Raw genomic sequence first — 26,160 nt, forward strand, 5'->3', positions numbered from 1 at the left:
TTTGCCGGATTGAAATCCATAATTTGCCACCACTGATGCTTATAATACATGAACCATATGATGTTTTAAAAGCATCAGATAACATGTCCTGCACACAATGCATTTAACACACCAAAGACTGTAAAGCAGGGATATGCAAGTGTAGGGATTACTAGTGACCCTAAAGGTATGTTTACATGTATCTGTAATGGTGCGGCAGGAACCCACAGTCAATAACATTAGAAAAAATTTGGAAAAACTCAATGGGAAGATTTTTCCATATATTGAATGATAAATATGGTGTTATGTATCAGGAAAAGTGGGCTTCATCATCATCTACTTAGAGAAGTGTACGCACAGAACACCAGGTTCGACCTGTCAATGTATTTAGTATGTGCCTTGTTGATGGATCTGCAGCACTGAGAGAGAGACCAGAGATTTGTTCATATGGTGCGTTGGTAATAATAAATCTTCCCAATGTAAAAAGCAGGAAATCTTCTCTGTTTGAATAGAAAAAAAAAATTGCATAGTTTTTTTCTAACAGTTATGCCCTGTATTTTCCCCTATTAAAGTCAATGGGGAAAACAAAAATAAGTAAAAACATGACAAAAACCTTACAGTACAACAAAAAAATACTTCTATGTTGATGGTGAAAGCTTCTTTCCTCTCAAAGTAGTGGATGCCCCTTTGTAATACTTAGAGACAAATCTCTGTACTGTCCATTAATATATTTGTACATAGTGATAAGATCGCCCCTAAGTCATCTTTTATCCAAGCTAAACAACCCCAAATTTGATAATCTTATATACATGTATTAGATTTCGGGGTAATGTGGTCTAATTACCAAGAAAAGTTCATAACCCAACAGGGATCCAGTCCATGACCTGCACCCCACTGATGGCATCTATCTTCCAAATTCTTCCAGCATTCCATTTCCTTCCGGTATCAAACTCATAATTCTAGAATCACTTCTAGAGTACGGTTTATTTGCTTTGGGTTCTCCCATAGTATCCACATTGGGGTCCTATCAGATGATGTCATTAATACGTTAAAGACACAACCTCACTGTGTTAAAGTGGCAGCTACATTTTCAACTCGACAATAACGCCAATAACGTAGACAAACAATAATATTTGTGCCGGTTATACCAAATGTTTATAGTAGACACATTCCTTCTTGGTGTCCTCTAATAAGTCTCACATGTGCCCCTCCTTGTACAGTTTATCTCACTTCACCCTCCTCCATTTACTTCTATGGGAATCCATCTGCTGAACACATTACTAGGATTTGTTCGAACCAAAGTCACCACGGATCAGTTACATAGCAGGTCAGGGGTCACTGCTACAGGTGATAAATTGTCATTCTCTGCCAGGGAGAAGATAACTAAGGATCATACTTGAAAATAGAAAAGGGATGAACTACAAGATGGTGGTTTGAAAGGGTGAAACAAAGTTTACTGCCGTAGCTAGACCTTTAGTCTATTTTACTCCGCTCCACATTTATACGTACTTTATGTACTTCTCTGAGATAACCTGCAAAGATGAGTACAACTAGATGCCACTCTTGACCCCTTACACTAGTAATGGTCGGCATTAGAGAATAATTTGGTACTACATATTGTTTATTTCACACCAAGTTAATCAGCTCTTCGGACGGATAAAATATTATTTAATTTAGGGGCCAGGTAGACCAATTCAGGAGCCAGTGTGACTCTTTTCGTGGCCCAGCATCAGTAAATATCATAGCCATCAATAAAATAGAACCTAATAAGGGACATTGGCTCCATGATATATCTTTAAAAAGAAAGTACACAGGTCTCTGACTCATGTACTTGATCCTAACTTTATCTCATTAGTATAATCTGAGTTAGTCTCTCAGTCTTTCTTCCCTTTTCCCGTCCCTTGGTTGAACTTGATGAACATGTGTCTTTTTCAGCCGTACTAACTATGTAACTATGATGCTATCACCCAACCAACACCCGTTTGAATTCAAGGCTTTTCATTGTAAAAATATATTTTTCCTGCGACTTTGTGTTCATAACACAAGATGCAAATATAGTTCCAATCCAGACCCTGTGTTGTACTTGAATTGCTCTTTTATACCAAGGTCCGTTGCTTCTTAAATGTAACCCTAATACCAGTTGCACACGACCAATGTGCCACTCGAGCCGTATTTAACGGCATCCGAGTGGCACTCGATAGTCTTCACGACCCATTCACTTTAGCGGGTGAATCGGGTCCGTGAAAACTGACCCTATTCTCAGATACGTGGAAGAATAGGGCATGTCCTCTGACATCATGCATCATGTGCATGATGCATTAAAGTAGTGTCTCCAATAGCAAAGAGATAATTCTTTATATTCCACTGCCTGCTCAATAACCAGTGTCAAACTGTGGACTAGAATTTGTATCTTCAAATTGTTCTGTGAAGAAGATGGGCAGCAAAATGAAACCTGAACTCCAGTTTAGAGGGCAAATCTGCAAGGAGCAAATAGAACATAGAGGGAAGGGGAAGCAGCATGTCTGGTGTTAATATTTTGCAATCTATTGCCTATAACCAAAGCTCATTTGAGGTCTTCTCCAGATTTTTTTTAAAGGAGTTGTCTGGTTTAGAAAACCCATTTTGATATACCCTATAAAAAAATTTCTAAGTTAATAGATGGGGGTCTCCATTACATGGACAGCCCATTGATTTCAAGTGGAACTGTGTAACGTTTAATTTCCCCTGTGGAGGCGCTGCAATGAAATTGAACACTTGCTGCTAATCACAACTAATCCCAGATCACAGCTAGTCACTGGAGCCTCCTGTGTTTAGCTCTGCTTATCATCTGGAGACAACTTCCTTAAAGAAAACCGAGAATGCTTAAAGAATCACTAAACTTTAAAAAAACTTTTGACATGTCAGAAGATTTGATCGGTGGGGGTCCAAGCACTGATACCCCCACTGTTTGATTAAAACAAAGAGGCAGAAGCGCTTCGTCTTTGATCAACTTTTCTCCGAAAGTCGAGCGAGCGTTGTAAGGACTCATAGACTTTCTATTAAGTCCGTAAACTGCTCAAAAGAAAGCCAAGAAAAGCTGATTAGAAACTAAGCGGCACAGCGCTCACCCTAGCGCTTCTGCCGCTTAGTTTTAGCGATTGGTGGGGGTCTCAGTGCTCGGACCCAGTGATCAAAACTTCTTACATGTCACTATGACATGTCAAAAGTTTTTTAAAATTTAGTTATACTTTATAACATTTCTTATTTATGGAGCAAAACTAAGGATCATTAAACCTTGTCCATTTAATAACAACAGACATGAAAATGATTTTGCCTTATCACTGCCTTGCAATGAGGGGTTAATATCAGCGTGCAGCCTGCATTGTAAATTCCTGTCTTTGAGCATGTAATGGTCTCTTAATCATGGCCGTAATCCTATTGAGTTTCCATTTCTGTTGTTTGGATTGAGGGAGGCTCCCTCTTTCAAGAGTACATACAAATGTCATTCCTTGCTAATCCTCTTTTGAACCCCTGCGTTGGGGTGAAGTGTGTAACCCTTGCCTTGTTCTCTTTACATAGTGCTCCCACCACGCCAAATGAGCTTGACCCCTGCCTAGGATTTAACAGCTCTCCTGCCCTGCTAATTTTTTCCTGGACTTGAAAGGAAAGGTGAAAAAAATGATCAACAAAAACGCAGGAGTTCCAATTACAGGAAAAAGAAAGAAAAACAAAAAAAGGCCTGCGATCATCAAATACACCAAAACACGGCTTCATGTACTACAGTCCCTTCTATAAAGGAATAGCAATACCAAGTGGAATTCTCCATATACTGTGTTATGTTCCTTTCATAGCAAATATACGATTCTAGATCAGACACACAATGATGTGGTAAACTGGCCCATAATTGTAACCGTTTATCATCCAATATGACAAAAATAAATCCATACGTATACGACACCAAAATGATTGGTTCCAACCAATATAGAGTTTATTCCACTTGAGAAGGAATAATGCAATAGGCAGAACATTTTTCATATAGGACAAGGTAAGGTAATGATTTAAAAACATTTTTTTGCCCAAATATAGCGATAGTGAAATCTATCAGAAAACTGTTCCATCTGTGGTCAGCTTTACCTTTTGTATGTCACATAGAAGCTCATATTTTGCAGAATAAGACCACTGGACAAGAAAATTCATCGATATTGTTATAGTGGATCTGTCCCTTCTTTCTACTGCCCTGTCTGCTGATTTCTGCGTGCTACCACTTACTTAGTAATGTTAAGCAGTTTAGGAGTATTTAGAACCTGTACTTGCGGCACGTGGCCAGCACCGCAAGTATGAGTCTAAGTATATTCATATATTCATGCCTCCCCTCGCCCTCCAGCCCTGTGTAGCTTATTCCGTTTATTAGTCCTTTTAGTATATGTGGGTTTTCACAGAACAAACAGAATACCACTGAATTATTTCAAATTGGAGTGCTCACAGCTGATTGCCCCTGATTTTTTATTTTTCTGTTCAACGTATACAAAACTCATGGACAAATACAAAAATATAGCCCATAGCACTGTGCCCACCTAATAAATATTTGTCAAATTGTGCCTTCACATATCAGGGAACATAATATAATCACATAAATGTGCCCACTGAGTATCAATTGCTACAGCAATGCCCCAGCGTTATCACCATCAGTCAACACTGGGCAGATGCCAGGGTCCAATGCTTATCGGGAGCCCATTGTAACGTGAGTAAACCTAATATATGCTTGTCAAGCTGAGGGTGGGGTGAACAGAGAGTTGAGTGGGAGTGTGTCGCCCAGCGGCCCGCACACACACATGGAGTCGACTATAAATGCCCCTTCAAATGTGCCAGGCACAACGCCCCTATAATACAGCCCTCTTATCTCTTTCATGGTCCTGAACTACTCTCTACTTTACTTACAGGAACTTACATTTTAGTAACCCATCAGCAAATCAGCAGCCCCTCGAATGTAACTCGTATGCTAATCTGTACAGAGACTGCAAACATTTGTTGAGCACAAGTTATCTATGATTCCTACCAGGGCAAAAGAATGGTATTCCAGGACAGTGCCAAGAATCCTTGACTGTCTCACTGAATTATGGACACTTTTTTTGTCATGGGGTTAAAAGCCACATGAAAGAGGCCCACAAGCCGAATGTGGCTCCTGAGCCACACTATGCCTCAAATATCATACCCCCAGATTGTGAGGTATTTTAAGCTTACACTGGACTACAAATGGGCTGGGTTATGCTAATAAGGAGGGTTTCAGGGTATCCGGGAGTGTTCCCAGCAGAACGAGGGATAACGTCCTGTTATTTATGATTGGAATGTTAAAGAGAACCTTTCACTACCCCAGACCTGTGCAGCTGAGTGCACCATCTCATAGGCGCTGCTGCACGGACCTTGGGGCACTTTGAAATACCTGTGTAGTCGAACCCGTTCTAGAGATTATTATTGGCGCTCGATATGTAAAGCTCTAATTATCACGCCCACCCCTGCCCTTTCCATGTCCAGGAACGCCCCACTGACAGTACAGGGGCTAATTTACATATTGAGCACCAATGATAACGGCACCGATCTCTCCAGAACGGGTTAGACTACACAACTAATTCAAAGTGCCCCAAGGTCTGGCAGCAGCGCCTATAACATGGTCCACTCAGCTGCACATGTCTGTAGTTGTGAAAGGTTCATTTTAATAATTATGCAGGTCCTCTTGCTTTAAGTAGAATACCTCTTTAATATATTTAGACGGTGAGTCAGGATCAATGTTATTACAGGACATGTCACGCCTTTGGGTACAAAAAACTGATAACATTTTATACATGAGTTTCCAATCAGATGGGATCAGTTGTAGAAAACCACAAGAGAGGACCCAGCTTAAAATATATTTTGTGAAATGATTACTGCATTCGCCATTCTGTATTTCCACATATATAAAAAAAAAAATCGTCATTTTTTGGAGACTGAAGGAAGCAGGGGCTCCTGTTACAGCCTGGAATAGCAAACTCTGCCCAGGCCCAGAGAAATGAAAATAAACAGCTCTCGTTTAGAGACATTTTCCGTTCTGTACCTTTCCGGGAGCGTCTAAGCGTCTGTTGTTTTTACGGAGATCATTTCACAGGGCCCATGGATCTCACACTCCCCCATGCAGATATTTAATAAACCATTTCAATGCCAGAGAGGTCCAACACCATAATACTTGGAAGAAACTAAAACAGTATAAACAATGACATTGAAGGAAAAAGCAGGAAATCGGCGCGCTGGAGAAGGGGAGAGGCCAGATAACAAAGAAAGGGATGAGGATGATTCAGGAGAAGGGAAGCAAAATAATAAAATAGGAAACGCTCACCAGGGAAGGAAAATGGGCAGCAATATAGTGTTATCAGGTTAGGGCTACAGGGTCAATAACATTGATACAAAGTCAGTGCACAATGAAAAAATAATCATCACCGGTGTTCCAGATAACTGGGTAGATATGAGATGCCCTAACAAATACTGACAGTGGGCACTCCTGTACTCATCCCATCAACCCTTTTTGTTTTCCAGTGCAGCGTACAAATTACCCTGACTGAGTCCAGGGCCAGATTATAAGGAGGGCATAAAGGACAATTGCCCAAGCACCTCCACCACCTAGAGGCTTCCATCAGCCAGCTCCGTATAGCTTTTCCCAGACACTCCCAGCAGACATGAGACTCAGGTTAATATCCAATTTTTTTATATTTATAATTCAGGGCTCCACTCTCTTAACCACACTGCTGGCTAGATAAAATCTTGTAGTCGAACAAACATGTTTATTGCCAGGATAGAAGGGGATAGCCAGCTACCAGATGTTTAAGGTAATGCTTATCTCCTGATCAAACTTAGAATCAGGTATGATAAAATCCAACAGGCTGAACCTTGTTTCCCCCCACAGCATAAAAATCATCGCAGACACGGCAGAAAAGGGGGGCTGCCCTCAAATACTTAAGAATCTGTCAGCAATTTTGAGGTCTCAAAAGAGAGATATAGGGGAGGGTAAGGGCATTGTAACTTACCTTTTGTCTTGGTCATGCAAGTGGCATAACCGAGAAATCAACGTTTCATTCCCCAGGCGCATAGGTCGCAAGTGCCACTTTCTGCTCTGAGTGACTGTTCTAACGGTCAATCAAGAGATCGCTAGAGCCGTCACTCACAGGGGCGGGATAGCAGCATGCAGTTCAGGAGCACTTGGGGATCAAGGGACCGCCTTAGTGGTACTTACGATTGCGGAGATGGGGGAATTAAACATAATTTTCTCAGTCATGCAACTTGCATGACTGAGACAAAAGGTACGTTTACAATGCCCTCCCGTTTACAATATTACTCTGTCAGCAGTTTTATGGCCTTAAATCTGCTGACAGATTCCCTTAAAATTGTCTTCAGATCCTGTTGACATCAGTGGAATGTGCCAATAATTGCCTAACTTTTATGTTTCGCTAAAGTTAGTCACACACTATACGATACTGCTACTGAGGAGAAAGATCCTGATCCGATCCCCCAACCCGGCCTGGACCAAGCCCTTTCAAGACAATCAAATACTTTTTGTTCTGTTCAATTTCATATATTAAATTTGTTGCAGAATTTCATAAAATCAAAATCCGTTTAGGAGGTAGTCTAACAAGTTTTCTATAGTGATCTACTGGTAAAACTTACGTAGAGCAGCTGAACTGGTGATGCATATTGATATTTTGTGACCACGCTGTGTCCCATTGCTTCTGTTCAGAAGATAAAAATGATATGCCATCAACGCTTATGGTGGGAAAACCCCTTTAAACAGTTAGGGCTTATTCACACGAACAAGTGTCAAATCAGCCGTGCAGGCCGATTTGCACCTGTGTGGGACCCGGTTTCACAGATCCCTCATAGACTTGAGTCTATTAAGGGACCTGTGAAAACGGGTAAAAATAAGATATATCCTATTTTTTCAAAAGCCATTCCCACGGTTCGTTAAAATAACGGCCGTGTGAATAGCCCCATAGAAGTACATTGATTTAAATGAAGTCGTGTGGCGGCCATTAATAAACAGTCCGTCACACGGCCGATTATCCCGTTCGTGTGAATAAGCCCTTATTCTGGTTTTAGCAAATAAGGTTTAAATCTTTGCATAGTTTAAAGTTATACAATTTCCAAAATACTTTCTGAATCACTTCCTAACTGTTTTTAAGATCTCTGCTTGATGCATAGGAAATTTCATTGTATATTTTCAGTGTATAAACACAGCTGCTCGGCTCATTACTGTATTAGAGTGAAAATTGGTGTACATGCTCATAGACTTTCTATTGAGCCTGTACACTAATTGCTGGGTTTTCCAAGAAAAACCAATCAGAAAGGAAGCGGCTCAGTGCTCACCGAAACGCGTCTGCTGCTTCGTTTTAGGGATCGGTAGGGGCTCAGTGCTTGGACCCCCACCAATCAAAACTTCTGACATGTCACTATGACATGTCAGAAGTTTTTTGTTTTTTTTTAAACCTGTTTTTATAAAATGTTCAACTTTTTCTGGAAGGGATACAGAAGGAAAAGGGTGAAGTGGGGGGGGGGGGGGGATAAGACAAACAGTAAGATATTTCAAAATGTCCATTTCCATAGTAACATGTCCAGAATTATGTGGTACAACCTTCTAATGACAGTCAATCAAAAGTCTAGTCTGATAATACACAACTTGCCATGGACAATATAGATTAGCATATTATCAAAACAAGTGGAAGGGGGGGGGGCAGTGACGGGGCATCCGGGCCCGTTCCTGGTCCAAAACGTTGGGTCAGCACCCCAAGTATATTGATTCCATCATATCCTAATCGGTGGGGAACCCAAGAGAGTCTGCTCTAAATACCAAGTAGTAGGGCCAAAGCAAGATTTTAATTTAAGCTTGATCCTATCAGGAAGAAGGGTTATAAATTCGTTCCAGATTTTGAAGAAGTGTTTTACTTTCTGTTCCTTAGACAAGGAGGCTTCTATCCTGTCCATACAAAAGAGGTATGATAACGTCTCAAGGAAGAGTCTAATAGTAGGCGGGGAGGGTGAGATCCAGCAGTGGAGTACAGTTTTACGCGCTGCAGCTGAAATAAATAGTAAGCGCTTTTTCTCTTGTTGCAGGATTATGTTATGTTCGGGTGGGACAATACCAAATAAGCTCCACACATCTGCATTTGGACAAGAGTGTAGCAGGTTGTTGGTGACAAAAGAGTGAATTTGTGTCCAGAATATTCTTATTTGGGGACACAACCAAAGACAGTGGAGTAAATCTGCGTTGGGCGAGGAGAATTTGGGACAAGAATGATCCGTGGTGTTGCTTATCATAAAGCCTCTATGTGGGGAGATGTAAGCTCTATGAGTTATTTTATATGCCATTTCCCAATACATTGCTGATGGTAGGTATTTATTTGCCGTTTGTAGTGCAACCAAAATATCGTCCACCGCAATGTCAGATATTAGAGGGGTCCAACGGATCATTCCTGCTTTGGATTTAGATTAATCCCATTTATGGGAAAGTAGTTGGTAATATGTCGTTATTAGTTTAGGGGAGTGTTGTCTGGCTGGTGTCAGTGCCAAAAAGGGATCATCCCAATCCCTATCCGTCATGTGATGTAGTATCTTGGTGATGTAGCTGTGGGCTTGTAGATAGTAAAATGGGTGCGGACCGACTACATCATGTTACAATCTTAGTTCGTTAAAGGTATATATCTGTCTCCTGGACTTATCCACTAGTTTCCCAACGCTACTCAGGCCTCCAAAGTGCCAAAGTTTGAAAATTGGGGCGGTTGACCATGTTGAAAAGTAGGATTTTTCAGGAATTGCAGGGATAAGATAGGATAGGGAGTACCTCGGATTAACTCCTTAACGCCGAAGGACGGATATATCCGTCCTCTGCAGCTGCTAGTTCGCGCAGGAGGACGGATATATCCGTCCTGTGATGGCGCGGGTACTGAGACTGTACCCACGCGATCAGCGGCAGGAGCACGGCTGTTATACACAGCCTAGCTCCTGCTGCAACTGCCGGAATCGAAGCGCGCGCCGATTCCGGTAGTTTAACCCATTAAATGCCGCTGTCAATAGTGACAGCGGCATTTAATGTGTTTGACATAGGGAGGGAGCTCCCTCTGTCACCCGATCGGCGCCCCCGCAAACAAATCGCGGGTCGCCGTCGGGTTTCCATGACAGCCGGGGGTCTAACAAAGACCCCCAGGTCTGCCTTCAGCATCTGCCTGTTAGGCGTTGCCGGAGGCATGACCTAATAGGTTGCCTGTCAGTTTTACACTGACAGGTAATAATGCTTCGGTATACTAAGTATACCAAAGCATTATATATGCGATCGGCACATTGCATAGTGAAGTCCCCTGGTGGGACTTTAAAAAAAAATGACAATCAGTTAAATAAAGTTTGTGAAAAAAAAAAAAAATTAATTACAGTCAAAGTCAAATAAAACTACTTTTTTGGCCCAAAAAGTGGTTTTATTTAGTAAAACTGTCAAAACAAAATCACACATACACATATATGGTATCCCCGCGATCGTAACAACTTACGCAAAAAAACGCAAAAAACAACGGCAAAATTCTCTCTTTTCTCCCATTCCCCCCATAAAAAATAAAATACAAATTAATCTATAAGTCCTATGTACCCCAAAATAGTACTAATGAAAACTACACATTGGCCCGCAAAAATCAAGCCCACGTATGGCCACATCGACGGAAAAATAAAAACGTTACGGCTCTTGGAATGCGGCGATGCAAAAACAAGTAATTTTTTTCTAAAAGGCTTTTTATTGTGCAAACGTAGGAAAAACATATAAAACCTCTACATATTTGGTATCCCCGTAATCGTGCCGACCCATCGAATAAAGTTAACATGTTATTTACGCTGCATAGTAAACGGCGTAAATTTATAACGTGAAAATCAATGCTGGAATAGCTGCTTATTTTCAATTCTCTCCTAAAATAAAGTTAATAAAAGTTAATCGATATATTATAAGCATCTAAAAATGGTACAATTACAAAATACAACTCGTCCCTCAAAAAACAAGCCCTTATACGGCTATGTCGACGGAATAAAAAAAAAGTTACGACTCTTGGAATGCGACCGTGAAAAAACAAAAAATAATCCTTGGTCATTAACGTGCAAAATGGCCCGGTCATTAAGGGGTTAAGTGACAGTAACTGTCTACTATTGGTCCAAGTTTTCCATGTTGTTATGTCAGAAGTTTTTTGAAAGTTTAGTTACCCTTTAAGTATCACCTCCTCAGTCCCTACCACTCTTCCCTCGAATTCCAAACCCCACTCCAAAATTAACTCATGGGCCTCCAACTCCAAGCTCTGTTGTGACAAACCCTACACTTTGCCCTGCACTTTCGGATCCCTTACTAACTTTTCATGCCCATTCTTCGATGGTAGCCCAAAACACTAAAGGAAGCAGGAAACAGTTGACCACACAGGAATGAGTTGACCACACCATTACCAAACCAGATTATGACCATTCCTCATATTACATCCAATGGAGAATGAGGAGCACTCCATAAAAATATATTATTTTCCATGGCTGATGAAAAACACTACCACATTAGAGAGTATGTCAATGTTGCCTGCTGCTGGTCACTTTCATGTGAAGATTTATGAGGGTTCTGCCCATAGACATGCCCCATAGATATGCTCAGTCTAGAGACTCCACCACAACAGCTGTACATACTTCAGCTCTTCACCCTCTCCGACCTGACCTTTGACCTGGAAGCCATAAACTATTTGCACATTAAGAACCCATTCCACTTGATACGGTCCCTTCATATGTCTTCACTAGTGTATATATATTGCCATTTATAGAGCAACATGAGGAAAAGTCATCATTCCTAAACATTGAAATAACATTACTATGTTCTGGGGAAAGAGATGCTGACTGAGGATTAAATGCAAAATGTTCATAGTAAATTGCATGCTGGGTTTCCACATCAGAAAAGTACAAGGGAATTGCAATGCTGCACATTTTCAGTTAAGATTTGCCAACATAAATCAGCTTATATAAATTCCCAGTCGTGAGTATTAATTGTGGAGCGTTCCCAATGAAAACTAAACCATGATTATATGTAAAGTGAAGCTCCACCTTGGAACAACTTTAAAGAATATAGTAGAGGATTATATAAACAGCAATCCCCTAATTTAATGTTATTATTGGAATTTCTCCCTTTAGCCGTGGGAGCATTCCCACAATAGCCTGCTGTTATGGTGGCAGACTGCAGACTGCCGTTTAAGGTGGACTATAGTCTGTCAATGCGCCTGTAGTCATATTCTGGAGCAAAACAACATCTGTGATGTGGGAAATTTGAGATTCCCCGTTGCCCTGCAGGATTTCATCAGGACACCCATGAGTCTAAATGTTGAATATTAATAAAAGATTTTAATATAATTTTAATAGATTCCAAACAGTCCTCCAGCTCCTTAATATTGTTATTTTTAATTTAATGTATACTTAGTATACATACAGCTCATCCATGTGGTTGCTGCATGGACACAATATATAGAGAGAATGCATGTATCCTATGTATACAACAGCATTAATGGATGAGATGTATGCAAGTGTGAACTAAGGGATACGATTTCAGGTGCACCCCTGTTCTCGTAGCCTCGCAACTGCCTTCTACCAGCCACAGAGTTCAATATGCAAGAAGCTCCAACTAATGTCAGTATATCAGACAGAAATTCCTGTAGGACATCATTGATTGATACACTGTTATGTAGTCATATTTGGCTGGCATTGTTATTGGGGGCATCTGTGGGTGATCAACAGTTTGGAGACGTCTGTGGCTGATACACTGTTATTGGGGGCATCTGTGGCTGATACACTTATGAGGACATCTGTGGCTGATACACTTATGAGGACATCTGTGGCTGAAACACTGTTATTGGGGGCATCTGTAGCTAATACACTGTTATGAGGAAATATGTGGCTGGCACACTGTTATGGGGGCATCTGTGGCGGACACATTGTTATGGGGAATCTGGGGTTGATACTATTATGGGGGTTCGGTTGATTGACTGGCATGGGGTATCTGTAACTGGAACATTTTTATGGAGGAATCTGGGGGAGACACACTGTTGTGGGGGATCTGTGGCTGACACAGTGTTATTGGGGGCATCGGTGGCTGATACACTTATGAGGACATCTGTGGCTGAAACACTGTTATTGGGGGCATCGGTGGCTGACGCTTTGTTATGGGGGATCTGTGGTCTGACACAGTGTCATGGGGGCATCTGTAACTGGAACACTCTTAAGAGGAATTTGTGGGAGACACACGGTTGTAAGGGATCTGTGTCTGACATACTGTTAGGAAGATTTCTGTGGCTGACACATTGTTATGGGGGCATCTGTGGCTGACACACTGGTATGGCGGCATCTGTAACTGGCACATTCTTATGGGGCCAATCTTTTGGGAGACACGCTGCTTTGTGGGACATGCTTTCTTTATGGGGGAACTTTAGTGGTCCATGACAAACTTGACAAATAGTGCTTTGTATATGCTTTGTACATGGCCCACCTTAGGATGTTCAGAGAATGGTACAAGAGCACAAACTTCCTCAAATGTACCTATTATTTACAGTAACAAAGTTTGACTTAACACCATGTACAGTACATCTACGTACGTCGCCATGTATGTTGTAGAAACAAGTTTTCATTTTTTACTTTGTTTTTGGCTTATAATGGAGACCAGTCTTGTATTTTATGCATTCCTCCACTGTATTTCTATTTCTCCTATGAATTCTGTATAATACACTTCCCATTATATGCACAGTTATTTCTTCCTGATGTCATACAATCATAGTACATGGTTTTAAGGGGGTTTTCCCAAGTGAAGCTTTATTTATTTTTTTCCTAAAAATCGAATATACTACCAAATATAAGTTTAATCATCTAAATAATTCCTTTATATTCATTGTAGAAGTGTCTTTTTATGAAGCTTTTCAACTCAGCTACTTTCTCTCCTCTTTCTAAATGTGGGCGTGACACACTTTATGTCAATCAAACCGCTCTGCTCTCTATGTGCTCGCTCCCAACCCTGCTAGATACCGTAGTACTAGCAGCATTAGGAGTAAAGCTGCCTGAACGATCATCTCAACCAGGCATGGTAAGCGTGGTTGGGACGATTCACCCTCATCTTCCCCGCAATGTTTATTTGCTCCACCCCAGTGTTAGCGAGCTATTGATACAGCGTTACAAGAAACCATGCACACATCCTTCTAAGCACCCTGTATTGTGATAACAGGCTCCAGGGCTAGTGCGCATGCCCAGGAGCCGGCCACTAATCTGCAATTAGCTGGAGAGAGGTGGCCGGGCCGGGCCCTAAAGTGCATGCGCTATCAGGCACGTACACAATACCAAAGCAATCCTCTCCAAGGGTAGGAGAGCAAATCCGTGCACAAGCGTGGCCACCGCTAAAGGAACTCAGCGGTGGCCAGATCCCTAGGGAACGAGCAATATACAAAGAGGAGCAGACAGTCAGATGGAGGATCATTATGTAGAGAAATATACCATTTCAATACATGAAGGTAATTGTAAAAGTTAATAACTATTAATTTTTTTGCATTTTACATTTGATTGTCAAGATGGGAATACCCCTTTAAGTTGGAAGTTTTTTAGCATCATCTTAGTTGGACCATGAACTCATATTACGCTCCACTGAAACTGAAATCCTGGTTCGCGTCAGGGAAGTCACTTTTGACATGGTGGTTACAAATAGGACTCTGTCCATGTCTTTAGTATGAAGAAAGACTGATACAAAGTTTATACTTCTATAATGAGACGTTCTCCCCCCATGGTATTGAATTTCACTTGCTCACACAAGGCACATTGCAGGACTCTGTTCTCCCACATCTGGAAACACTTGAATTTTTGTAAGCCTGGACGTGTCACACAAAGCCTTACTGCACCTATCTGCAGAGCGCACCCCATCTATATATGAGGCTGTGTAATAACAGGCGCCTGATGTTTAAAACATGAATTGATTTTAGCATTTCAAAATTCAATGGTTGCCTAAATCTGCACTTCACGGGGCGAGATCATATACATGAAGGTTGGGTTGACACCATAAGATTTTGGCCTCAATCAGACCAGGACGACCATACCGCCCATTCATACATAATTTACAACATTCAGAGCAGTTTTTCATGGAAGATTTTTCCCATAATCTGCTATTCCCCATAATGGGTTCCTCTCCGTGGATCTCCATTTACTATGATAGTATTGATGATGGAGATGAGATCCCACGTGTACAGACATTTCTTTTCACTTTGTAGTAAGAACTGATGTTACAGTCAGCCCCCCTACCTTGCAGAATTGGGGTCATGTTGTCATGGATCCAACCTCGTTTACAGATTGTAAGCTCATGTGGCTCACTCTCCTGATTTGTCTAGTTTATTCTGTGTTTTATGTTGCATTGTCATGTATAGACAGTTGTATGCTAGTTATACGTTTATTACCTGTAGATGTTTTACAATGTACAGCACCATGAAAGATGATGGTGTTATACACTCACAAAGGTGTCATACAGCGGCACAAAGAGTGCCTACATGTTCGTATTACGCCCTTACTATAGAGTAATATGGTATTATCACTCCATACAACTCTAGGTGCGGTAAGGAAACAGGCAAGCGCTTTAAGTCAGCTGTTTCCTCTCCTCTCATAGAAAAGTATGACACGACATGGCATATTTAACCACTACTACATACAACTCCACCACGCAACAATCTAACATTTATCCCCAATCCAGTGGACTGTATATAAATGTTAATGTCGTACATAACCCTTTAAAGCTCTGCTAAAGTCCTGCACATTTGTTCTGGGCGCAGACACACAGATTTTCAGACAATCCAGATAACACCTATTTATGTTGATAATCAAAGAGGGTTTTTAGGTGGAAACAGTTCATTCAAATCAATGAAAATCTGAAAAAAATCTGAAATGTTAACAGGCAGAGTTGTACTATTTAGGAAAAAAGCCAAATTAGTCGCTGTGTTTTACCAAGTGCTGTGATCCCTTTGTCCTAAAAATCAGGGGTTCCAGCAATCTCACTGACATGCCATCAAACCTCTCCAACTATGTATAATTATCCAAGAGCTGCAGGCTTCAGAGCTGAACTCTCAAAACATTCAGTGACACCACATTCTGTCGGAGGTTACAACCTATATACTGGTATGAAAACCACAATCATATTTTTACATGCAGCTTTTTGTCTTAAAGAGGACCTATCAGTCAATATATTCATAAGTTATCATGAGAAATAACAGAGTAATGGCACAACGCAAAGTTCTAAGGAAAGATGCTTCAAAATTGTTATGTTATGGGGAATACAAGTATATACTAAGACAGACATGTCAGAGCTGACAGGTCCACTTTGTTTTTTGCCACTGACTAATATCCTCGTGTCAAACTAGGTGCTAAGATTTGCAAATTAAAAAATAATGATAATTGTGGAAAGCAAATACTTATCCTATGGAAAGAAGACAACTTCTGATTGACAAAGAGAGAAATCAACGACTTCAGCGCATCAGAAAGTGTTGGCAAATATCAAATGATCATATCAAACGTCTCACTATATGGCAACTTTTCCATGCTAGGTGTGCTTTGTTCCATATCTCGCCAGACCATCTGTGTACCGTATCTATACACACGCAAAAAAGCACTTGATACAATTTATTTGGAGGTCTGTTTTGAAAGAGAAGCATATGTGCAAATAATCTTGTAAAATTGTCCAGGATGTCATGGAATTGGAACATTACAGTTAAGGGCATTGTGCAAGATCTGAAAAAAATCTGACTGCAAATATTTCTATAAATGTACACTATTGTAGGGCTCATGCACACCATTGTGTTATGGATCAGTTATATAGCTCTCATAAAATCATAGTGGAGACCTTTATAATATCTCGCTAGAAAAAAAAAATCCATCCTATCAATTTGCAGAACGGATTAAAGCCGAGATCCTAGGTAAGGCTACAAGCTTGTACGGTCACCTTAGCGGGGACGCCGCAGCTCACACAACATCCTATTTGGCCTCTGTATGGTCAGTCCATGATTATCTTATGCGGGACTAGATAAGGAAATTATATTCTCAGAAAGGAAATCACAAATATTCCAACAAGTGTGAACAAGAGGATCACAAAAAAGTCTCCATAGATAGCAGCAAAGAAAATAGAAGCTCGGTCTTTATCATGAAAGGGAAGAGCGTGATAAAGAAATACCACATGCCAAGCTTCTCAACCATACGGACTGAGGTCAGATAAGAATAAATCTACACTTGTTAGACTGTTCACATATATGTCCACATGAATCTGACCGAAGACATAACAATTGTTTGTACAATACCAATAATGAGCCCATGTACCAATAAGGATATGTTCACACTGGTCAGATACGTTGTTGAAAATTCCACAGCAAATCCGACCCAGAAAGCGCAGTAAAATCCACATGAAAATGAACCCTATATAGTGCTTAATTTGGTACAGATTTTCAAGCGGATTCACATCTGCAGAAAACAGCTGAAAATAAGACTATACTCCTGTCCCCATTCATTACTGTAGCAACGCGTCCCTGCTCTCTAACTGTTCTCTGTACAGCCGACCTCCTGTGATGACGTTTCGTCAGATTAGGCCACTTCAGCTTGTAATTTGCTGCAGCGGCCATATGTGCCAAAATGTCATCACAGAGACCAGCCGGGGGAGCAGGGTACCAAAACGGATGAGGTCAAATTAAAACTTAAAAGAGGTTGTCCCATCTGGACAACCTTGTCTCTAAATAAGGACTCGCTGGTGATCAGCTGATCGCCGCAGGTCCGGCAGCCGAAACTCATGTCGATTGGTCAAAGGAAGCTTTATGTGGCCAAACGTTTCTCCTGCAGTGGCCACTGCAGGAGAAATGTGGTATTACTTTCAATGTTTCCCTATGGGTAAAAAATTGTCAAGCGGTCATGTGAACAATTGCATAAATTCCGACAGTGTTTGAAATTATGCAATAGTTGCAAGGTTGATGGCAAATGGTTTTCCCCTATAGGGAAACATGCATGTGGACATTTCACCGCAACTCGCAGGTGACATTGTGTCGCCATGTAGCTCTAGTCTTATTGGGAACTCATAACCTATTAAAGACTTGAATCCTTAATATAGATTTTTTTTCCCTAATATTTTAAATATAAATCCCTTTTCACTTCATTTTTATTCTTTATAGTGTGAACAAAAAACTTCTAGTTGGTTCCTGGAAACCATCAACAAGCTGCTGCTGCATTGCTGTTATTCCCATTATGTGTCACTATAAGGTCTGATTCAGACGAACGTAAACTACGTCCGTGTGCTGTCCGTTGAAATAACTGACAGCACACGGACCTATGCAAATCAATGGGGCTATCCGTTGCGTGAAACTGACTGCATGTCCTATTTTGGTCCATTTTTGTGGACCACCTCGCCCACTGAAGTCATTGGGGAAGTGAAAAACACGGACAGCACACGGGCAACATCTGTGTGCTGTCCGTGTTTTTCACGCACCAGTTGCTAAAGAAATGATGAGGAAAAAAATAGGAACACTGATGCCACACGGAACTGAAGTGGATTTAATACAGTCCGTTTTTTGACATAGTTGTCTGAATCAGGCCTAAGAGTATGTTTACATGCCGCAGATTTGTTGCAAGAATTTCTTTGACTGTCACATTCATCTCAATGGGGCTAGCAAAAAGTCATGCACTTACTGCAAAAACAGCCCTGTCCAGCTGTATGGAATGCATTTTTCAGTCACAGAGATTTCTTCTACGAATCTTCCACATGTTTACGTACCTGAATGGTGTCCTGCTGGGAATATGCTGTGGGTCTGAAAGACTTATTATCATCTAATATCCCCTGCAGCCGAGCTTATTCAAGGGGCTGGCTAGTAAAAGATATCGGTGGGGAAAGTTAGATAAAGTTAGATCTGCCCCAGTCGTAGCTTTAGGCACTAAACAACGCTATGTGGGGCGGAAGAGAGCCTTTCGGCTCCTTCAGCAGCCAGGTACCTGGGCGGCCATATATAAAAAGCTTCTATACTTGGCAGCAAACATTAATACATTACAGGGGAATATGAAGGATTTATTTGATCTATATGTATCTATTCACGGAGAACCCCTTTAGGCCTCATGCACACATCCTTCACCATTTTGACGTCCATTTGAAACGGATCCGTGTGTCCGTTATGACTTCCGTGTGCTTTCCGTTTTCACTCCGTGTCCGTTCCATTGTTCTGTTTTAAACGGACGTTGTGCTTCCGTTTGTCTTCCGTTTTAAAAATGGAAAGTATTAAAATTAACTTGTCACATGACACAGGGAACACACATAGGAACGTCACATGATCGTTTTGGCGCTGTTTTCTCTAGCTGTGAACTTTGGCACGCCCAGCCGTTGCTTGGCAACGGATCGATCAAAGACTTCAATGGGCCCCACGGGTTACTGAACAACGGACAAAAGTAGGACATGCACTACTTTTGATGGAATGGAACAACGGAACCGTCAAAACAACGGAAGTGTGCATGGCACCATTGAAATGAATGGGTCAGGGTGCTAACCGTTAAAAAAACCGATAGCACCCTGAAGAAAATAACTGAAGTGGGCATGAGGCCTTAAGTAGATCTGTACATCATGCTTCTTCTATCTCACACTGTATATAGAACCTGGTTAGCCGACATGTGAAGCTCCAGCTGTTGAAAACCAAGTTCCAGCTGGGTCTTACATAATTCTGGCATTGCAGCTCGAGAGTCACAATTTTCCTACCTCTTCTTCAGGATGAAAGCATGTGCTGACCATGTGTACACAACTAAAATATGCAAACATTGTGTCAGCTAATATTTATTACAATGAATTCCAGGTTCTCGTGTGCTATTGATTACAGGGCTGCCAAACTTGAGAGATGTGTCCACACCTATTGCTTGGCCCATAACCCAATTTGTAGTTAAATATTTTATTTTATTGTATTAAATGCATCTATAAGTGGCTCCATAACTGCTACCTATGTGCACGTATGTCCGAGCAGGTCAGACCAACATAAACCTTGTCCAGATGCTCTAAATAAAGGCCCTTTTACACGTGCCAATGATTCATATGAAGGCACATACCCGATCATTCACCTTTGAAAACAGGGCAGCAATCAGTCGAACAAGCAAATTTTGGGCCTGAAAAAAACAACTAGCCTTGGAAGTGATAAATGCTCCTAAAAAGCAAATCATGTGCATCATGGCCATAGTGGTTGGTAAAATGTCCATGATCTTCAGTGTCCAGTGGCCCAGATCACTGTCAGTCTGCCTCTGATAGTATACTATACTCAGGATGAAACAAGTCCCAGGAGCCAGGTGACCAATGTGCTACTGATGCCCATGAGAATCTGCTTTTTGGGTCTTTTTCTTTTGATGTCTATTAAAGTTCACAATGCCAGGTCACCCATTCTCTAACTGGCTGCTAAGATCTATGGTTATTTGCCCATCCCTGACTAGGACTGACAGCCTTAATAAACCCATTTACAGATATAAAAGGAAACACAGCATTTGTCACTACCCACAGATATTTGATTTCTGGATACAGATCTCTCATTAAGCAAGACATGGTGATATAGCCAAGGGACTTGACATATTGTAGATGCATTAGAGCTGAGTTTGTCATTTGGCACAACTCATAATGAAGTCACAATGGATTTCTGTCATTTTAAATAGTACTGCAGCTAGGAATATTGTTGATAATCCATTGGATGTACAAGTCACTAAGAATTATAAAATATTAATTTCTGCTATAATTATAGGACCCGACACATGAAGCCATAAGAGTAACAATAACTCAGTTTATCCAAATTAGAAATCAGATCATAATCTGTAAAACCGTGGTGATAATACAATATTGTTCTATTCCATCAAAATGGACTTGATAGATCTCATATGTTTTAGTAAATACTTGTATTCCCCATGAAATAACAATTCTGGATCATCTTTTCTTAGAACTCTAAGTTGCGCTGTTCCCCTTTAATTACTCCAGGAACTGAAGGAATAAATGGACAACTTGGTGGTACCATTCCCATTGTCAATGGGGCATGTCCTTACATATTGACACTTTCCAATAAGTGCTGATAGTGTCAGACTGTGAAGGGACATACCCTATTGCAAAAGAGAAAGGCAACGCCCAGTTATCAATTTAGTCATAAATTTCCAGGAGTAATAACAGAGGAACAGCACAAATGCAGAGTTCTAAGAAAAGATGCTCCAGAACTGTTATTTCATGGAGTATACAAGCATTTACTAAAACAGACTTGTCAGGAGTACTGACTTCTTTAAAGTACGTGTGTGATATTTCCAACATTTAACAACCAAGATTTTACAAATTGGCTACAATTAGAATATTGTTAGACGAACATTCTGATATTGAGTAAATATTGGAATATTCATTTGATTGGATGAAACCTTTAGGTCCATACCTTTAGCTAGTTGTATCATGAGAAGATAATGATGCCACATAGAAATCTAAAATCAAACTGCGCCAATCTGCTTCCAATTACAATGTATGACAGCTATAGGATATCCTAAACAGGGCTAGTGCTCCATGGCGACATTTAGTCACGTGATAGTAGCGGTAAAATTGCGTGTTACTGTGGCTGTTTTGCAACCTCAATTTTTCCCTCTAGGTGAAAAAGTCAAGAGCAACATGTGAATTTTGGAATGTGATTCGTGTTATTGGGGCTCAATGTTTTCCCCGATAGGGTTGCACAATGGTCATGGTAACCCACGATTTTACCATAAAGGCCCTAGCCTAATGTAACTAGATAGGAAACTTTGTGTCAGGTTCTACTAAACAGCAGAGGATACAAGATGATAGGTCTACATTGGTGTCCTGCAATATGTGGCTCTTTAGCTGTTGTGAAACTACTACCCCCAACTTGTCGTGACGGTCTGCAGCTTTCATTGCCTGCTGAGACTTGTAGTTTCACAACAGCTGGAGAAACACAGTGAGAAGTGATGGAGTTTCCCTTAGCAACCAATCAAATTCAAGCTCTCATTTTTCAGAAACCTTTTGGAAAATGAAAGGGGCAATAGGATTGGTTGTTAAAGCCAATTACATAATAAGACACTGATTACTCGTTAATAAAGCCTCTACACTGTGGTGGTCTGATATCTGTGACCCCCCCTGTAAGGTCACTTCATGTTTTCTCCTGCACTGTGGCTCTCCCGGTCGCCTGTTGGGAAGTAAATTGCAATAAAGCCCCAGTCATGTGAGTGGGGCTATGTTGCAGTTCCCTGCACAGCGGATGGCCGGTTGCATTGCTGCGCAGGGAAACATTGAGAAGGAGCCACAGCGCTTAACTAGCGATAAGGTCCCTTCATTCTAAGGATTTTGGGGTCCAGGCAGGCGGACACCCACCGATCAGTAAGTGATGGTTTATCCTAGCAATATGCTATCACTTACTATGTCCGTTTTGATTAAACATGAATCATGATATAAAATGTCTTGCAACAAATATCACTGCAATGATAACTGCTGGATGTCCACCTTTAGGCCGGGTTCCCACGTACTTCTGCAATGGAATTCTGTGTGGAAATTCCGCAGCATTTAAAGTAGCAGCAAAGTAAATGAGATTTTGCAGATCTCAGCAACACACTGCGGAAACAAAACGCAGAAAAGTCGTGCGGAAAGTGTTCTGTGGTGCGAAGTTAAAATCCGCAGCATGTCAAATTATGCTGCATATTCTGTGCGGAGATGCTGCGTGCTTGGTCCATAGACTTCAATGGGGATCATCAATTCTGCACTTAAATACGCAAGCTGATTTTTGTAAGGCATTTACGCAGCAAAAACGCTGTAAATCCGCAGGTGCACATAATGTTTGCTATAATCAATGCTTGTAACTACATTTACAAGTAAAACTACAGACAAACCGCAGCGTTTCCACAGCAATATGCGCAGCAGAAACACACTATTTGCTGCGGATTTCTGTGACTGAATTGCCTGAAGTTTTTTGGGATTCCGCTGCAGATTTTCTACAACACAGCCTTAAACTTTACATTAAATGTTCCATCTGAAAGCTTAAAATGCACTGAGAAAATACCTTATGGTGAAAAGTCACAATCACAGACGTCAAGTGAAGGTTTAACAACATTAAAGAGTTGCTTAAATAGCAATTCCATAATGTAATGTTACTACTGGTGTCACTCCTTTAGCTACAGTAACATTATGATAACAACATGCAGGGCTGTGAGGTGCTTCAAATTCCTGTGGTTGCCTTCCAGCAGGTATATACTGCTATATACAGCGATCTATAGTCTGCCAATAGACTGCTATAAAACAGTTTGGGCTTCATGAGGTATGTGTTGCATAAAAGCAGATTGATTCTTTTTTTGTGTTTTCCTGACACTTCTGATGAAGACTTGAAGATGCTTTTGACAACCCTGTTATATCCTCCTGCTGACGTATACTGTACATGACAGAGCTGTATATATAAGGGAATGCTACTATGCAAACATTGTCATTTATATATTAATAATATTTATTCTAGATATTACTATATTTCTAAATCTAGTTACATAGTCAGTAAAAATATTATATCTATCTATCTATCTATCTATCTATCTATCTATCTATCTATCTATCTATCTATCTATCTATCTATCTATCTATCTATCTATCTATCTCTCTCTATCTATCATCTTCTATCTATCTATCTATCTATCTATCTATCTATCTATCTATCTATCTCTCTCTATCATCTTCTATCTATCTATCTATCTATCTATCTATCTATCTATCTATCTATCTATCTATCTATCTATCTATCTATCTATCTATCTATCTATCTATCCGTCTATCTATCTACCTCATATCTATCTATCTACCTCATATCTATCTATCTATCTATCTATCTCTCTCTCTCTCTCTCTGTCCGTCCGTCCGTCCGTCCGTCCATCCATCCATCTCTCTCTCTCTCTCTCTCTCTCTCTCTCTATCTATCTATCTATCTATCTATCTATCTATCTATCCATCCATCTATCCATCCATCCATCTAATCTATCTTTTTTTTTTTTTTAGTAGCCAGGCTAAAAGAAATTCCATAGAGGTCAATAGAAAACAACCCAAAATGTTACCTGCCAGCAGCAAATTTCTAGTGGTACTAGCTACTGAGCTCCTAGGAGTGTCTACCTATCTCCTGCTCTTACCTAGTCTATGTTATTTGGTCTGTCCCTGGCTTTAGTTGACTTGAACTTTGTATATACCAGTAAATAACGAAAATATCTATATATCTATCTAGCTACGTAGCTGCTATTAAATTACAATGTTGTTTCTATATAACTGAAGTTTTGTGCGTCCATACAATAGAGAACAGTCGTGCTCAATAAGAAGACACTCAATCGCATGACGTGTGTGACTTTATGCTAGGACTACACTGCGACTTTGGTTGCGAAACACAAAGATCGCAAGTTCGCAAGTAATGCTTGTGAATGTGGTCGTTACTACACACGACGTGACATGCAAAAAATCCACATCTGTTGGATATTTGGGCGCAGATCGCATGCGACTTTTCCAGCATAGATGTCAATATAAGTTGTTTGCGACTGTGCCTCATTTGCGACATGTCAGTGATTTTTCTTTTTTTGGCCATCTTTTCGCTGTTGCAAAGCCTAAATTGCACTCTAAAATAGTCCTGCGACAGCAAGTAGACAAATTGCAAACAATTTTTTATCACGCGACTCATTTTGTTGTGTAGCCTTGTCTGCCGCATATGCGAGTGCACAGTATTAATTCATAGAACTCAATGGAAATTGACGCTGTTACAAAACATTACCACTGACTTCTATGGAAAGAAAAAGAAAGTTGTGCGACTGAGACTTTAGGAAAGTTGTGCGACTGAGACTTTAGGAAAGTTGTGCGACTGAGACTTTAGGAAAGTTGTGCGACTGAGACTTTAGGAAAGTTGTGCGACTGAGACTTTAGGAAAGTTGTGCGACTGAGACTTTAGGAAAGTTGTGTGACTGGGACTTAAGGAAAGTTGTGCGACTGAGACTTTAGGAAAGTTGTGCGACTGAGACTTTAGGAAAGTTGTGCGACTGAGACTTTAGGAAAGTTGTGCGACTGAGACTTTAGGAAAGTTGTGCGACTGAGACTTTAGGAAAGTTGTGCGACTGAGACTTTAGGAAAGTTGTGCGACTGAGACTTTAGGAAAGTTGTGCGACTGAGACTTTAGGAAAGTTGTGCGACTGAGACTTTAGGAAAGTTGTGTGACTGCGATCAAGAATTTGCTGTTGTCTCATTTGACATATGATAATCTTCTGATAATGAATTAACTCCTTAAACCCTGTCATTGCCTTCCTAAAACACACACGTTATACTGCTATACAGTGCTTGCATAGTCCTACACAGGTATTACTTACAGGGTGCCAGTCTTGTTGGGCAGCAGGGCAGGATCGGGCACCTCCAGGAGCTCCTCATTGGTACAGATGATTTTCTTCCTTGGAGCAGTGGAGGAGCCCACCCCAGGTTTGGGGCGCTCTACCACACATTTACAGCTGTGGATCAGTACAGAACAACCCTGGCTCCATCCTATAAGGCACAGGAGGAATAACACAACTAGTGGGCAACTAGAGGTCCTTAATCCAAGCATCATAGCAGGCAGGGGGTACCTATCAGCCCATCCTATGCAGCTGTAAGCACAGTGCCACTTCCAATGAGCATGCCACAAGTGCTGTGCCCTAAAAAGTACCAGTCTGGCTCCTTCTTCACAAGTTTTCCACAAACTCTGCTCCTAAAACAGGCTGAGGCTGCATGATATACCTGCTCATACGAATAATCCCATAGGGAGAGGTAGTGGAGCTGCTCCCTGCCTATATGATGGCATATAACGGATTGTATCTGGAGCTGCTGCTCTCCTATTACTGGAGCCTGCACCTCCTCCCACCCTGTGCTTAGCCTCCGCCTGGTCCTAGTGCCGCCCGCTATACTCACACTATAGCAAGAAGGGAGACAAATCTGAGATTTCAGGACCCTATACCTAGGAAGGATGCAGTCTAGAAATGGAAGTCCAGGAAACGGATGGAAATTGAGGGGTTTTCCTGATTCTTTACACACTCCTGAGAAATAAAAATAACTATAAGCTATATCTGCAAAATAATGTTTGTTTTTTTGTACAATAACCTAATTGTATTAGGAGCACT

The 26,160-nt window shown here is 40.9% G+C and overlaps 1 protein-coding gene across 2 annotated transcripts in view; it reads right to left on the reverse strand.

Moving 5' to 3' along the window:
* ADGRA2 (adhesion G protein-coupled receptor A2) overlaps window positions 1-25,834 on the reverse strand; it is a 167,292-nt gene extending 141,458 nt beyond the window's left edge. For both annotated transcript variants that reach the window (XM_075858450.1, XM_075858449.1), the window contains exon 1: window positions 25,381-25,834. In XM_075858450.1, coding sequence (XP_075714565.1) covers window positions 25,381-25,613 — 233 coding nt within the window. In that variant the 5' untranslated portion in view covers window positions 25,614-25,834. The remainder of the gene's footprint in view (window positions 1-25,380) is intronic.
* Between the last annotated feature and the right edge of the window lie 326 nt (window positions 25,835-26,160).

Source organism: Rhinoderma darwinii, chromosome 3 (genome assembly GCF_050947455.1).
Source record: "Rhinoderma darwinii isolate aRhiDar2 chromosome 3, aRhiDar2.hap1, whole genome shotgun sequence".
Lineage (NCBI taxonomy): Eukaryota > Metazoa > Chordata > Amphibia > Anura > Rhinodermatidae > Rhinoderma > Rhinoderma darwinii.